Source organism: Bos javanicus, chromosome 24 (assembly GCF_032452875.1).
Source record: "Bos javanicus breed banteng chromosome 24, ARS-OSU_banteng_1.0, whole genome shotgun sequence".
Lineage (NCBI taxonomy): Eukaryota > Metazoa > Chordata > Mammalia > Artiodactyla > Bovidae > Bos > Bos javanicus.
This window is the reverse complement of record NC_083891.1, coordinates 39,955,978-39,972,820: the sequence shown is the minus strand read 5'-3', so window position 1 is coordinate 39,972,820 and position 16,843 is coordinate 39,955,978. Positions and strand designations below refer to the sequence as shown.

Sequence of the window (16,843 nt, the reverse complement as noted above, 5' to 3'; positions counted from 1 at the left end):
CAGTTTGTTTTAGCCAGAACCGTTATAAGCATCCAGCATTTCATCAATAATTTACTTTTTAGCATGTGTTGAAAATCCAAATGTGATTGTCTGTTATGAATAAAAAGACAGTAAAAGCTTTGATAAATATGGAAGAGCATTGCTCTGTGTCCCCATTAGGTGGTCAGAAGAGGACATTTAGGGAAAGAACGTCGGAAGAACGTCGGTCAGTGGAGCAGATGGGAGCTTGTGAAGTCCAGACACAGCAGAGGTTACAACGGGGGCTTTGCAACCAGACTAGAAAGGTAAACAGGATTTAGGTGTGGTGAGGAAGTCAGTGGGGCTTCCCCAGTGGCTCAGTGGGTAAAGAGTCTGCCTGCAATGCAGGTGATGTAGGAGACTTGGGTTCGATCCCTGGGTTGGGAAAATTCCCCTGGAGAAGGAAATGGCAACCCACTCCGGTATTCTTGCCTGGAGAATCCCATGGACAGAGGAGCCTGTGTGTGATTTAAATGTAATTGTGTATTCTTGAAGTTTGATTAAATTGATCATGGAGTTTAAGAAGAAATATAGTGAGTAGGGCAAAAAGTAGAAAATCATCTGGCATGTTATGCTCACTGAGTCTGGCTGGGAAGAAATGTTCAAACTTGGATAACTGTGAAAGTCTTTCAGCCTTCTAGGTGAGATCAGAAGTGAACTGAAGAAAGCACTTCTTAACAGGCTAACCTAAGAGATAATACTTTTTTCCTCCTTTCACTGTTATATTAGAATTAAGTAATGTTGGGAGTGGGGAGAAAGGAGAGGAATCTTGAACTGATAACGTGACAAGGCAAATCAATGAATTATTGCTGAGTATTATAGCAGTTCCCAAAGTCAACTGAAAGGTATGCATCCATGTGTGTGTTTTAATTGATATAACCAACAGAAAATGGGAGAGAACTTATAGTCTGAACACAATCTAGTCAATTTCTTACCAAAATCCAAAACATCAACAATTCCTCAGTGACTTATAATAGGACCCAGAATTTATATAGCACATAACATTCACAATATCCAGGATACGATTCAAAATCTTTCTACACACATCCAACCAGGAAAATAGGACCAATTCTCAAGGGGAAAAGATGCCAACCTCAAAATGGAATTACGAGACAAAGATCTCAAAGCAGTGATTATATCTATGCTACATAAGGTCAGAGTAAGCACATTGGAAATGAATGTAATGACAAAAAAAATTCTCAGCAGATAAATGGAAAATAGAAAAGGGAACCAACTGAAAATTACTGAACTGAAAAATACAATATCGGAAGTGAAAAAAAAATCACTGGATGGACTCAAGATCAGAGCGTAGATGATAAAGGAAAGAGTAAACTTGAAAATAGAATAATGAAAATTATTCAACAAATTAAATAGAGAGATGAAAGACTGAAAAATAAAAACAAAAACAAAACACCAGTGTCAGGTAGATAACTTCTAAAGATCTAACATAGAGTAATAGGAGCTCCATATGGAGAACAGAGAGAGACTGGAAGAAAAAAATTTTTTTTTGCATTAAGATGTGACTGCAGATGCCCCTGGCATGCTGGGCCATCTCCCAAGAGGGAGGCCAGGACTGTGTCTAGCAGCTCTACCCAAGGTGACATGTAGGAGAACACAAAATGGGGAAACCTCCCTTGCCTGTCCCCCCCCGCTCCCCCCACCACCACAACCTACTTTTAGACCTTTTTAAAAGTATGAATGCTGATTTTTGTCTGGGCCTTCTTGGGGCCTGAAGTTTGTCAGGATGGCTCAAGTTCTCCAGCAAGCCATCCTGGCAGTTGGAGGCCATTATCTGCAGAGACCACGTTGAACCCTGAGTCACTTTGCAAGGAGACTGTGATTTTGCTGTTATTTCCTGAAGGTTGCAAGACCTGTCCAGCGACCTTACCCAACCGGGTGATTTCTCAAGAATTGTAGCAATAATCAGAAGCCCTCTCTAGGCATCAAATGTAACAGAAATTTCCTCTCCTTTGATGCCTCCATCTCTGCAGGCAGATCAGACGAGGGTTCTCTCTCTCTGGCATTTCATCCCCACTTTATATTACTGAAGCTGCTTTGATAATTCTTATAGAAACTGGGGATTGTTACTTCAGATCGTTAGTGTTCCAGAAAGCAACCCTGGCCCAGTGGTTCCATTCATCTGGGACCCCAGGGAAGGCTTAAGTAAAACTTCTTTTTCCCTATCATGTCCCAACAGGCTGTGGGTCCAAGGACTCCAGAAGCCTCTGTGAACCATTTCTGTTACTGCTACTGTCCCATGTTGGCCGTGACGCGGCCCCTGGAATCCCAGCCACGGCCCACTCAAGAGACGAGGTGGTGTACGCCCCTTCACACCAACCTTGGGGTCTTTGACTGGGGAACCGTGGGGGCTCTGGCCTCCTGGGAAGTTTCACGTGAAGACCCAGTCTCTTTCTGGGAATTTTTCCAGTGAAAATCATCATTTTTGCACAGGAGATATTCTTGACTGTCCTTCTGGGCAGCCTCACAATTTAAATGTCATCCCCAAGTTTCCTGCTGGGTACCACTTTCCAGGCATGGGCAGTGGGGGTGAGGCCTAGCTGTCTCCCAGCGTCCAGTCCCGGGGAATCTGGGGCACACGTGTGGGAACCCGAGCTCAGAGCCCAGGCCTGAGTGTGTGTCGCTGATTTTTTTTTTTACAGGTTCACTGAGGTGTCACTGACATGTGATAAACTTGACAGCACATATTAATATTTAAAGTGCGCAGCCTGATGACTTTGATTGTGTGTATCCATCCTCCCAATCATCACCTCATTCAGGAAAAAGGGCACACCCACTACCCCCAAGGTTTCCTCCTGCCCCTTTGTAGCCCCTCCCGCCCACCCCTCCCTGAAACACCTCACACACTGTTACAAAGTTGAAGACAAAAACAGGAAACAGGAAAGCGACTCTACCCATTGGACAAGTCGGCTATAACCCCGGCTCCAAAACAAGGTAAGGAAATTAGAAGACAATTACCGGCCAATTTTTCTTTCGGACCTAGATGTGAAAATCTTCAATAAAATGCTGGTTAGTTGATCTCCTCAATTAGGGAAAAAATATGACCAATTACAATTGCACCCCAGACTCCCTTTTTCTGATTCTCCTGTGTGTTATATATTTTTCACCGAATCTTTGTTCATTTTCCAGTTTTCCTTCCAATTTCCTTGCAGTATTCAATTTGGCTGATACTCTCATTTTATCCTGACATTGGCCGAGCAGCTTGGCTGTTTTCTCATAAGCTCCTGGAGGGGAAATGTGTCCTGGAGGAAGAAAGGATGCTGGTGGGTGGCAATCACCCAGATTTCAAAATGAAAGGAGCAGAGGAGGAGGGAGGTTGTGTTCAATTCCAGTTCTCTTAGATCCTTTTATTGCTTGTCAGTCTTGTGAATGTGTCTCAAGAAATACCACTAAAGGACCTGGTATAACTTTGTGTCAAAGCTCCGGAATACAAAGGCTGCTTCTTTGATCTGGAGGTTAGGGCCTAACAATTCGGGTTTCTAGGGTAAGGCATTCGTTTTCTATTCCCTCAGTCTGGGCAGCTGTCTTTAGCACGACTCATGGTATTGAGGATGTGACACGTGGTGAAACGTCGAACATCCATTTATCAACAAATATTTGTCACTTAAGTGTGAACTCAATTAAGTGTGAAGTTTGTGAAGATGAAAATGAAGACAATGCTCTGTTGTTTGCATCAAGAAGCACACGTGTACCTTGTCTGCTGTGCGTGTGCTCAGTCGTGTCCTGGTCTTTGTGACCCCATGGACCGTAGCCCACCAGGCTCCTCTGTCCGTGGGATTTCCCAGGCAGGAATACTGGAGTGGGTTGCCATTTCCTTCTCCAGTTAAAACACCATAAAAGCAAGGGCTACGTTGGGGTTCAGTGGGGGTAGAAAGGGATGGGAAGGCTTTAAGATCTTTGCAGGATCTGCCATGGCAGCACTTGAGGAATGACTGCCCAGCTTGCAAAGTGCTTTCACTGTGGTAACGGGAAGGCTGGGGATGGGGTGGGTGGGGCGTGGAGACAGCTGTCCAATGGACACAAAGGGCCCCCAGTGTGGAGTACCGAGAAAGGCTGCAAACTGGGCTGGGCCTTCTCGTGGAGAACCCAGAAAGCTACCTCATGCCCGTCTCCAGCCCATCCCACCACAAAGGCCACCACTCTGATGTCTGTGGCCACATAAGGTAGGTGTGTGATTAAAATTGTACTATTCTACCAGTTTTGCAAAGTGGTTCTCCCATTTCACACGCCCACCAGCAATGAGAATGCCAGTTATTAACGGGGATATTCTTGTGTTTACATAGTGCTATTACATTGTAGTTTAATTATCATTTTCCTAAGGGCTGATCGGAGAAGGCCATGGCACCCCATTCCAGTACTCTTGCTTGGAAAATCCCATGGACGGAGGAGCCTGGTAGGCTGCAGTCCATGGGGTCGCTAAGAGTCAGACACGGCTGAGCAACTTCACTTTCACTTTTCACTTTCATGCACTGGAGAAGGAAATGGCAACCCACTCGTGTTCTTGCCTGGAGAATCCCAGGGACGGGGGAGCCTGGTGGGCTGCCGTCTATGGGGTCACACAGAGTCGGACAGGACTGAAGTGACTTAGTAGTAGTAGTAAGGGCTGATGGTGTTGAGTACCTTGCCGTGTATAGCAACCATTTCTATACTTTGGCAGAATGTTAGTTCAAGTCTTTTGGCCATTTAAAAACATGAGTTGTCTTTATTTTTAATTTTTAGGTATTTGCTGCATCAGGTCTTCGTTGCAGCACATGGGGTCTTCCTTGTGTCATGCAGGGTCTTTCGTTGCAGTGCACACACTCTTTAGTTGTGGCGCTCTAGCTTAGCTGCTCTGCAGCACGTGGGATCTTAGTTCCCCAACCAGGATTCGAACCTGCGTCCCTTGCAATGTGGATTCCTAACCACCAGGGAAGTACCCGCCTCCCCCCTTTTTTTCTTTTTTTACTCTTGAGCTTTGGCAGAGGATGTAGAGTTCTTTACATAGCCTGGGTGTAACATGTGCATTTGACACACACACAATTTTCTCTCAATATGTGGCTTGCCTTTTTGTTAATGATTGTTGTCATTTAGTCGCTCAGTTGTGTCCAACTCTTTGCGACCCCATGGACTGCAGCACGCCAGGCCTCCCTTTTGTTCATTGTCTCCTAGAGTTTGCTCAAACTCATGTTCACTGAGTCGATGATGCATTCCAACCATCTCATTCTCTGTCTCCCCCTTCTCCTGCCCTCAATCTTTCCCCGCATCAGGGTCTTTTCTAATGAGTCGGCTCTTCGCATCAGGTGGCCAAAATAATGATATATTTGCTTAAAATCTTGTGGATCCAGATTGTCAATTATTTCCTTGTACAGCTGAGTGTTTGCTGTCCCATGGTACTGTGATGTGCTGAGGGTTACGTGGGAGAAAAGCCTGTTCCCAGTTTGTCATCTGAGGACATGGAGCCAAGAACCACAGCAAAGCCCACTGCTGTGCTGTAATAAACACGTTGTACAAATGCAGAGCAACTGCTGAGAATGAACTGTTACGGCATTAAAGTTCATGAATAAGATGACAATGTGTAGAGTCCACATGTGATTATTAGTTGATAAAACTCAGATGAACCTTTGGCGATGGTCTCCCCTCCCCCAAGATCTGTCTGGCCTGTCAGGAAAGGTGTCATTTCTTGCTGGGAAGATGAGACAAGCAGATCTGGGGGGCCCCCAGCACCCCAGGAGCTCCAGATTCTTTTCCATCTGCTCGTGTGCTCTGCTGTCAAAGCCCATTTGGCAGAGATCTTTGGAACTGAGCTAATGTACTTCGTCACTTGTTACAGCCAGCCAGATTCCAAATTGATCTAGTGGAAGAGATGGCAGCTGGGCTCAGGCAGGGTGAGAACCTTCCAGGACGGCCAGCAGAGAAAGCACACACTCCCCAGTCAAGAGCCATGGGAAGGGAGAGTCCTCGGAGCAACTAACCGGGGGCCTGGGATGACAGCTTCATCAACCATGGAGCAGGAAATGTGGATTTAATTTGCATCCCCCTAGTGGCACACGATGCTGAGCATTTTAAACACGTGGTTACTGGCGATTTGTATATTTTCTTTCGTGAAGGATCTATTCAAGTCTTCCCCCATTTAAAGAAATTAGGTTGCCTGTCTTTTTTTTTTTAATGAGTTCTTGATATAGCCTGAATATTAGTCCTTTGTTAACTATATGCTTTACAATTATATTTTTCCCAACCTGATTTTTATATAATAATCTTGTACGCCATGACCTTGCTAAATCATCTTATTAGTTCTAATAGTTGAAGGTACCTTAGGCTTTTGTATATAAATGATCATATTATTTGCAGATGGAGACTATTTTATCTCTTCTAATCTTTATGCCTTTTTATTAGCTATTGTTCTTGCCTTTGGTATATGGTAAAATGTTGAGTGTAAAAAAAATCATGAATGAGTCAAATATTCTTTTCTGTATCTATTGAAACTATATATATATTTTCAAAAGCACATATTAAAAGGCACTAACTCAAACAAGTTTAGTAAATAGCTTTGCACAAACATCCACCATTACCCCAGTGCCTATAACATCACCATTTATGATAGATGGCAAAGACTGGGCTCAAAACACAAACCTTCTGACTGTAAGGCTCCTTTTCTTTCACCAGCGCACCATGGTGTCTTCGGACTAGTTGAACATAAGACATCTCATGATAATGCTTTTGGTTTTTTCCTCTTTATTTTTATGAATAAAATGCAACATACATATTATACTTGGCAATGAAACTGACGGGATGAAAGAACATTAACTCTTGAGATGGGAGACAACATAAAAAATTGGCATCCTAGGGACAACATGACTTTTCAATCAAATCACATCATTTCCAAGAACAGCTGGAAAATACCTGAAAGAAAAGATGTCATTTTTAAATTAAGGTGGTGTGTGTGTGTACAACTGCTGAAAAATGTTTGAACATTTTAATCCATGTCATATTATTTTTTATTAAGTGACATGTTTATGAAAAAAAAAAAAAAAACAGCTGAAAGTGCCAGACAGAAAATAGAAAACTAGAGTCCCAGAATATATATTCCTTTCAGATGTGTAATACATTTATGAAAAACAGTTGAAATATGTTTGATAGAAAGAAGGGGCACTTTAATCTCACGTGACTTTCAGTCAAGTGCAATGTGGGGAAAACAGCTGAAAATGCGTGAAATTTGATGAAGTGAATTCCTACATTTGAAAACCTGTGACTCCACAGGGTTAAACATACAAGACGATGACTAAAGGACAGATTCTCTCGGCCTCTACAACACACATCACAGTTACAGAGTATTTTTGGTTTTAAAGCTTTTGCTAAAAATATTTTACATCATTAAATGCATATTATTAAATGTACATTGAAAGCTAACTGAAGTGACTTAAATAATAAGATCAGGGACCATTTGTAACAAAAATTGTTAACGTCCGTCATCCCCCCCCCCCCCAAGGAAAGACAAGTGAGGTAGTTTATACTGTATATACATTGTAAAGAGATTAATATTCCAGTTTGTTCAAAGATCTCCCCTTGAACTCACTGAACTCATTGTTCAGTGACCTGTAGAATCATATCCTCAAGGGAGCTGTTTAGCAAAGGGATCTTCTTTTGTAGACTGGAGGCAAGAAGGAGCGCGTTCTAGTGTTTTTTTTCTGAATAAGTCTTCCTAAAACGTTAACTTTCTCTAACGCTCTCCTAGATGTCATTTTCCTAACTGCACACGAAGAGCGCATGGGACAAGGTGAGGGGGAAGCTACCAAGAACAGAATTTAGAAGCCCAGGGTCTGACTTGTCTTTTGTTTGCAGATACACTATTCATGTTTGCCTTTACACTATTCATTTTTACAGATGACTGTAACTATTGCAAAAACAACTCTTCATAAGGCAAGTATAGTTTTTTCAACACTTAGGTGACTGCCATTTTTGAGTTTTAGTTGTACGGGTTTGTTTATTCACTAAGAATAAACTCAAGTTTTAAAAAAAGTAATAAAATCAGTAAAAAGAACTTTTTTAACCTCACAAAAATTAGTTTATGTGTCTACTGGAAATTCTTCTCTGATCAGTTAATTGTATGACTAAGAATTCAAGTTACATCCAATATATTGATATTGACATGGGCTTCCATATTATATAGTTATTTTAAAGTTGTCACACATCCTTGAAGGCAGTGATTAATTTAAGATTATTGACTGGGCTGAGCCTTTGACATCTAAACGATGTCACATCTTATCCACATCAAATGTGGATAAGAAATTCAGAAACTTAATTTTTTTAACTGTCATTTTTTAGCCATTTATTTAAAACTAATGACTAATGGGGTAAATCTTAAAACTTTTAGAAGTCTTCCATCAGTGCTAATGTGTTTTCAGTCAAAAGAAATAAAAATTCCAAAATTAAAAATAAAAAATTGGCTAGGTTGGTGAACTTTCTAAGCACAACAGAATTTACTCTAAATGAGAGGAAATTCAGTTAGAGAAATCAGTCATTGTTTTAATATATACACAGAAGTGTAAGGCACCTAATTTGAAGAACTTCCTTGTATGTGGGCATCAGTTACAGCCATCTTATGTCTTGGAACTTAGCAACTAATACACGGAGTAAAATGCTTACCCCTGTTGTTTGAACTGCAAGAATGATAACTGCATTTTCTCAGACCCTCAAAGTTCATTATGCAAACTCACACGCTGTCAATTAGCCATACATTGAAAACTGATGAAATATAGGAATAAATATAAACCAACAGAATGCATGTTTTTCTTCCACTGGGTTTTCAAGCAAAGGAAATAAAAACTCTCAAATAAACAAAATGAATGGATATTAGCTTTCCACAAAAATGTAACACAGCTCCAATGGGCAGGAACGTTGCATATAAATCAAGGTTTTATAGATATCAAGGCATAATGAGCATGGAAAAGATTTCTTCTAGAATACAGGCTTAAATTATCATCACATTATGTTCTGAGACTTGGTAAGTAGATAAAGGGCTTCCCAGGTGGCACTAGTGGTAAAGAACCCACCTACCAATGCAAGTAGATAAAGTGTTTTCTGCATTTGTAAGCAACTTTGTCTGTTGTTTGAACTGCAAAGGAGAGTCATTTGGATGTTAAATTTCATTAAAACTCACATAAGCTTGTCAAAATCTCAAGCTGTAGATCTAATCCAAAGCACACATGTGGGATAAGTGAGACCTCTATCCCTGTTTCTACATGCTGCAGTCCCCAGAGGAAAGGCAGGGCTCCCTGACCTCTCAGCACATGTCAGATCTGCTCTCAGAATCGTGGAGAACTGTGCTTTCTCACCAACTGCAGGCCTGGAAAAATGGCCCTGTGGGCTTCTGGGAGCAAGTCAGTTTTCAGGTCACCCAACATGCATCTGATTCTAAAGCCTGATGCTAATCCATGGGGCCTGGCCAAGTCTATGATGGATGAACACAAACAAAATCTGTTTTTATAGCATAGGAAGTCTGGATAGAATGGTATTTTTCAGCACTCTTGGATAAAGAGCAGTTGGATAAAGGCAGTTCTGCATTTGAACACTGGGGCTGCAGAAGTGATTATCTACAGTCATGAAACTTAAAAAACGATCTGTTTGGGGAGGAAAGACAATCTGGGCCTGGCACATGGAGAGCTATTCACTGAGCACCATCATCATGATGAGAAACAGAAGCTCCAGGACTGCTGACTACACCGAAGGTTATGGAAGCACAAGAAAATCCTTTGTAAACCTGACCTTAACTATGTGTTCATAACAGAGTAAGCTTTAAAAGTATCCGTTCTCAATAGTCCATGATGGGGAAATGTTCACTTGCACCAGAAAGCAGGCAGTCACAACACGGTACAGCATTCAGAACAGTACAGTGGGCTGTACACAGAAGTTCCTCCTCCTCCAATTCAGGAGCAAGTCAGAGCATAAATATTGTATGTGTGACTTTGGAAACAGATTCTCTTTGGAAAGGAGATCTAAATTACTGTTCAGAGAAGAAATTTTTGTGTTTTTTTCTTGCATTCTTATTCAAAAAGGTCTCTCTCTATATATATAAAACATAGGTATAAAAAAGTCTCTTCTACCTCCTGTGTTTGGCAGCATTTGCTACATCGAGAAGTGCCTCTTATCCCCAGGTATAAAGACCAAGCTCATTTCTGTTGTGAGTCAAAGTATCAGAAATGATGAGAGCTCCATATTCTATGCTGGCCTTTCTTCTGGAAGGATCACACCCTCTTTCCTTCACTCTTACCAAGGAACCACCATGAGACGGCTTCAGCTCAGATGGTCAACCAGCTCCTCATCCACGATTCATGCTGACAATTCCGGGAGACACCAGTTGGGCTGAGAAACACTGAGAGGGTCTAGGGACAGACATGTCGGAAGCTTGCTTTTTCCCTACTGAATGTAGGACTCCTTGGCGTGTAATATATGATAGCTGCCATCTTGGGGGGTGATTTCAAACACTCTGTTGGGGTTTAATCACCCATTCTGCCTGGGGATTCACATGATAAACATCCAGTATATAAGCATCCGGATCCAAGCAGTGCTGTCCTAAAAGAAATGAAAATTGGAGAATGTTTTCAAAAAGGCCATACTTCTATGCATGGGCATATTTTTGTGTATGGGTGTTGCAAGTCTCAAATAAGGCCAATATCATTCTCTCAGCTAAAAGCAGATTCAGTTTAAAGTTTCCAGCACAGCCAACCTACCTTCCTTCCCTCTTTCCTTTCTTTTTTTCTGACTGTGAAGTACTCCAAACAAACCCCATGTGACACTGTGGGAAAAAACAGACTAACCCCAGGAAAACTGCTCCCCAGATCACCACACCAATTAGAAAAACATGGCAAGAACCTGTTTCAGGCATCAGCTCATTTATATGATGATGATCACTGATGATCATCTATGTGATAATACATGTCCTCTAATTTTTTTTTTTTTTTACAGATAGTAACTTGACCAGGACTAAGGGTGAGCATGAAGTTTCATTTTAGGAGTGGTCATTTCATTTCTCCTGTGGGAAGAAGATCTGGAATAACAACAGAAAGGGGCAAATGCCTTTGAAAATTCTTATGTACAGTGTGTTTGAAATGTGCACTCAAGTCTCAAACAAAATACCAAGATTTCATTGCTTGCTTGACTCATTCATTCAGTTCTCAAGTATTTCTCGAGCCATTATGGTGTCGAGCATTATTCTAAGGGCTGAGGCCACAGCAATGCACCAGACAGGTAAAAATATCTGCCCTCTTGCTTATGTTCTAAAAGTGGTAAAAGGCAACTAGTAAATAAGAAAGTATGATGGGAAGTAAGCCCGATGATGATTAGAACGTGAGAGAACGAGAAAGCCGGGAAGGCAGAAAGAGGATCCCGTCCAGGAAGCTCTCACTGAGAAGCTGAGACACCGGCAAAGCTGCCAGGTGAGGGAGTGAGGAGAGGGTCATCTGAGGGAGGGTGCTCTGGGCCCGAGTCGGAGCAGAGGCGAAGGCCCAGGACAAGATGGCTGGTGACCGGATGTGAAGGTGGGTGTCGAGGTGGGTCTGGATGTAAACCTGAGAGAAGGCGGCACCCAGATGCCTCCAGAGCAGGGAGACGGACGAGCTCACCATGGAGACAAGTGCAGAGAGAACCGTCCCCCGCGCTCAGAGGGTGAGAGGATGAGGAGTAACAGGCAGAAGACGCTCAGAAGGAGCGGCCTGGGAAGTGGGGATGGGGGGCGGGGGAGCCAGGCGCCCGGGGCCCTGGACACCAGGGGAAGAGGGCACTGTTTTCAAAGGAGGGAAGGATCAACTCGGGTGCTTATGAAGACAGAAGGAAGCCCTGGATCTCACACCTGAGAGTCCTCTGCTGACCTGGACGAAAGAGCAATTCTGGTGAAGTGTTGAGGTGTAAACCCTGACTGGAGTGGCTTCAGGAGAGAAGGGGGAGAGACTGGAGCAGATGACCAGCTCAAGGAGCTGTCGTCACAAGTGGAGCAGAGAAATGGGAGTCGACTGGAAGGGGTCGAGAGAGTTGTGTGGAGATGAGCGGAGTTCCAGAAATGTTTATGCAGAGAGAAATGGTGGGGTTGGGAGGGGAGAGCTGACGACAGAGGGGACGATGACCACAGTCCTCATCAGCAGCAGGGACGCACCGGCCGCAAACAGGAGCACGAGGATTTCATCCCAACCGTGAGGGGCAAGAGGGAGCTAAGGGCACACGCGCGGGGATGGAATTTTCTTTTTATTCCTTCCTGTCCCCTCTTGGGGAAGAGGATGAACCTGGACTGAGAGCTGAACAGTGATGTTCAACCAAAAGGATGTCAAGACTCTGAAAGTGCCACAGTTTCTCCTTTCATTTGCATGACTCTCCAGAGACGCTCTAACTTTCAGAGTCATCCTTAAAAGACTCAGAAATCTACTCCACATCAACTACAGTATTTACATGCAAATTTTGAGAATATTTTAGGAACACTTTTTAGGAAAGTTACACTATTCTTATGTGAGATTTAAAAAAAAAAACACACACTTTGATTTTGATTTTATATCTAAGAAACTTGTAAAATATGTTTTTATTAACACAATTGTTGTTCAGTGGCTCAGTCGCCTCTGATACTTTGCAACCCCGTGGACTGCAGCATGCCAGGCTTCCCTGTCCTTCACTATCTCCCAGAATTTGCTCAAACTCATGTCCATTGAGTCAGTGATGCCATCCTACCATCTCTTATTAACCCAGTAATAGCATCCTGTTTCCTTTAGAGCATTACTCAGAGTAATCAGCAGATTACTCAGTTTCTCTGCTCCAGGAGATGGTGAAGGACAGGAAAGCCTGGCGTGCTGCAGTCTATGGGGTCACAAAGAGTGGGACCTGACTTAGTGACTGAACAACAACAGAGTAATCAGAGCCTGTAGGAGTAAAAATTATTGACAAATGCTTACCTATATTACCTCCAATTTCATATAAGCTTTGGTTCTGGATCTTAATGCATTCCGATGAACCATGACTGAGAAAAGAAGAAAGCGATATAATTTTAACCCTCTCCAGAGATTCTGAGGTAAACCTGTGGATTAAGTAACCATAGCAGCAAACAATTCATTCTGCTTTGAGTGGAATACACCCCACAAATCATGACGACGACTGAAGGGAGGATAAAAGCTTTTTTTGGTCTGTTTGACACAGCGAAGCCTCTGAGATAGAGAGGAAGACGGATGCAGCTGGGCTCCACAGCCACCCCAGCCTCTCGTCCACGACTGTCACACTGTCAGCTCCACTCGAGAGGGGACACGGTTGCAGACACATCGAGGCTGGCCAAAGAGCAGCTGGGCTTCACACTGCCGTGTCACGGGCCACATCACTCTCGGTTCAAAAGCAATCCAGCCTCACTTCTGCCGTTGTCAAAAATCGAATGGAGCTCTCTCCTTCGCCCATGCCTCACTTCTAAGCTTGCCCAGTGCTTTGCAAACTAACGCTGACTTTGTTGTATGTCTCTGCCCGATAATGAAAGCAAGTCGGAGCAAATAATTGGCCAATTTTAATTTTCCACCCTGGACTAGGCTGCCAGGATAGAAGAGTCTGGAAAGGCCACTGCTGAGCTCCGGTTCCTTAACTGTGAGCCTGGTTACTTACAGACATGGTTACAGACTATCCTCTCTCTCCACTGTGAAGGAGAAGGATATGCACCCTCTTTGTTTAGTTAAACATTTTATTTCAGATAGTTGTAGATCTGTATGTAGATATAAGAAAATATACACACATCCTGTGTACTTCTTTCCTGGTTTCCCTGATAGTAAAATCTTGCAATATCTGAGTGCGATGTCACAACAGAAGGGCCCCATGGATTCAGTGAAGCTACAGTGTTTCCTGCTCCACATGGTCCCCCTAGTTCCCACTAACAGCCCCACACCCCGCCTTTGTCCTTATCCTCCACCATTTACCATGACTTAATGTTCTTTAGTGTGACTAAGGCAGACATGGCTCAGCCAGTAAAGAATCTGCCTGCAATGCAGGAGACCTGAGTTTGATCCCTGGGTCAGGAAGATCCCCTGGAGAAGGGAATGGCAACCCATTCCAGTACTCTTACCTGGAGAATTCCATGGACAGAGGAGCCTGACAGGCTACAGTCCATAGGGTCACAGAGAGTCGGACACGACTGAGCAACTAACATCTTCACACTTTCAAGGCGGACATGCAAAAATATTTTGTCAACATCACTCTGATCCTAAGGTTCATTGATAGTAGGTTTTATGACGTTCACTCCACTACATAAACTGTACTTGTTACAGTCATGTTAAAGCCCAGTGGAGCCTGGAATAACAATATGCCTGGAAATCTATCAAGATATATAAAAACTAACTTGCTAAAATTTTTATCCAAATAAAAAGTAAAACTCAATGAGTAAATGAAGCCACCAAGACAGAAAATCTACCTATTTAAGAATCTCAATTGTAGAAGTTCCTTGGAAAAAAAAGCTTTTGTTATTGATAATTCTACAGTATACTTCTTTCTCTACTTTTGATTCTTCAGTTACTGGTAAAGTCCTTAAAGTGAAAGGTTCTAATTTTTCAAAAAGGTCAAATTTTCAAATAAAAGATTTGCTCATCAGATAAAAGCCCATCTGCCTTATAGAGACTCTCACGTCTACTCACCTGTTCTCACATTGAAATTTTGCCAGGATGTCTTTGACTTTGGTTTGACTGTTGAGTTGAATGGCCATGGACACCTTGGAGAGAAGGGGCGCGTGGACCCTTATGACGCCCTCTGGCACGTCGGACTGCCAAGGAGGAAAAAGGCAGCACATTTTGTCAAACTCAGTGATTGCACTTAAGACACACGGAAATCAGTGGCATTCCAAATGAGGGAAATGTGGAAACATGACGGGGATTCAGCCAGAACAGAACACTTCTTCCTTTCTTACAGGAGATTCGCTAAACTAAACTTAACCTGGGGTTTTACTTCTGTTACAGGCTTTGGTCTCACTATAACGCCTTAAAATCACAAGAGAGGGGACTCCCTGGTGGTCCGGTGGCCAAGACTGTGCTCCCAATGCTGAGGGCCCACATTCGATACTTGGTCAGGGAACTAGATCCCACTTGCTGCAACTAAAGATCCTGTGTGCTCCAACGAAGACTGAAGAGCCTGCGTGCCACAGCTAAGACCCGGTGCAGCCAGATAAACAAATAAATATTTTTTATAAGTCATGAGGGAAGTGAAACTGGGTTGTGACAGAAATCTAATGTTTCTATCCATGCATTTTCTTGAACAATGTCCTAAATAGGCCTACTTGAAGCAGGATCCTGTATTTCAATTTTTTTTAAGAAAGTCAACCTTCTGAAAATTTAAGGATCTATTTGAAATGTGCCTTTCAAATATACCTGTTTCTTTAGTCAGCAGCAATGAATGGTAATCCCAAATTGCATTCCTGATGGACACCGAACTCGACCCCTCAAAGTGTGCTAGGAGCACTGCGAAGTGTGGGTGGCTGGGAGGGGTGTGCTGCTCTCGTGTGCTCTGATGGGCGCTGGGACCTCAGAGCTCCCGTCTGCATGAAACAGTCAAAGAATGGTGCTGTCTAATGGACAGTAAAGTCTGTTCTGTTCTAACTGGATGGAAATTTCCCATTGTTTCAAAATTTTGAGTGTTTTAAATATTAATTATCTATTTAGAGATGGACAGAAAGAAATAAATTTCTATCTGAGGATCTGGCTATACCTCAGGTAATTGCTTTAAATAATCTGTGTGTTATCAAAGGATGGTATTGTTGATGTAGAAGGTTCATGTGATTTGACTCACTATATCCCCTAGAAGAAATATGGGTTGAATTGTGTAGAAGTCCTAAGCCCCAGGACCTCAGAATGTGACCTTGTGGAAACAGGAGTACAGTGTGCCCTTAATCCAAGGCCCAGTGCACTCCAGTGACCAGCCACTGTACTCTGGTGACCGCTGTCCTTATAAGAGGAGAAGACACACACACGCACACACACTCACACGCACGTGGGGTGAATGCCATGTGAAGATGGAAGCAGAGACTGGATGATGCCTCATCCACAGCTAAGGAAGGCCCAGGACTGCCGGCATGGCCGAAAGCTAAGAATGATGTCAGAATCACACACTCCTTTCACAGCCTTCAGAAGGAATCAACCAAACAACACCTTGGTTTCAGAGCTTCAGCCTCCAGAACTGTGGGAAAGTAAATTCTATCACGTCAGTCCACCCGGTTTGTGGCACTGTTACTGCAGCACTAGGAAACTATTTTTAAAGGATAAGTTCTTACAATACATTTCTACTATTACCAGCGAGAACCAGGAGAGCATGCAGGAATGGCCAATGCCAGGGGTCGGGAGCTGGGAGGGAGCAGGGAGCTAAGAGCACCCTCCTAAAACACTCTTTGGGGCATCTCATGTCCTTCCTCTACCAGCGCCCCCCAGAAGCCTCTGAAGATGAATTCCACACTCCTGACATTATTGAGACTGTTATAATGATCACAGGCTCCCTCTAACTTTCCAGAGTATTCACTCTTGTGAACAGAACCCCTAGCCACAAATTCCAAGTCATCAGTTAGTTGAGTCCCTGTACCATTCCTTCACATGCTACACTGAAAATGTCAAGTATGAAGGGATATCATGACCAAAATTAGACACAGATAAGGTAGTTACAGCCAAAGAATATTTTGTAAGGAGTTAATAATTAGGGAGGAGAGAGAATAATTTGTTTCCTTACCATTCTTCTTGTAGAGGGTGATTTTTGCAGTACCTTTGATGTCTTGGGGCTTGTAACCTAAAAAAAAAAACACATACACACACACAAAACACATTTAATCTTTAGAATTGATACAGAGAAA

At 43.0% G+C, this 16,843-nt stretch overlaps 1 protein-coding gene across 1 annotated transcript in view; it reads right to left on the bottom strand.

The window, feature by feature from the left end:
* Positions 1-6,730: 6,730 nt before the first annotated feature.
* Positions 6,731-16,843, bottom strand: part of ARHGAP28 (Rho GTPase activating protein 28) — a 139,620-nt gene continuing 129,507 nt past the window's right edge. Inside the window, exons 16-19 of the mRNA XM_061399898.1 lie at positions 16,723-16,779; positions 14,652-14,776; positions 12,945-13,009; positions 6,731-10,584 (exon numbers count right to left, since the gene is read on the bottom strand). Of these exons, the coding sequence (XP_061255882.1) occupies positions 10,490-10,584; positions 12,945-13,009; positions 14,652-14,776; positions 16,723-16,779 (342 nt within the window). The 3' untranslated portion in view covers positions 6,731-10,489. The remainder of the gene's footprint in view (positions 10,585-12,944; positions 13,010-14,651; positions 14,777-16,722; positions 16,780-16,843) is intronic.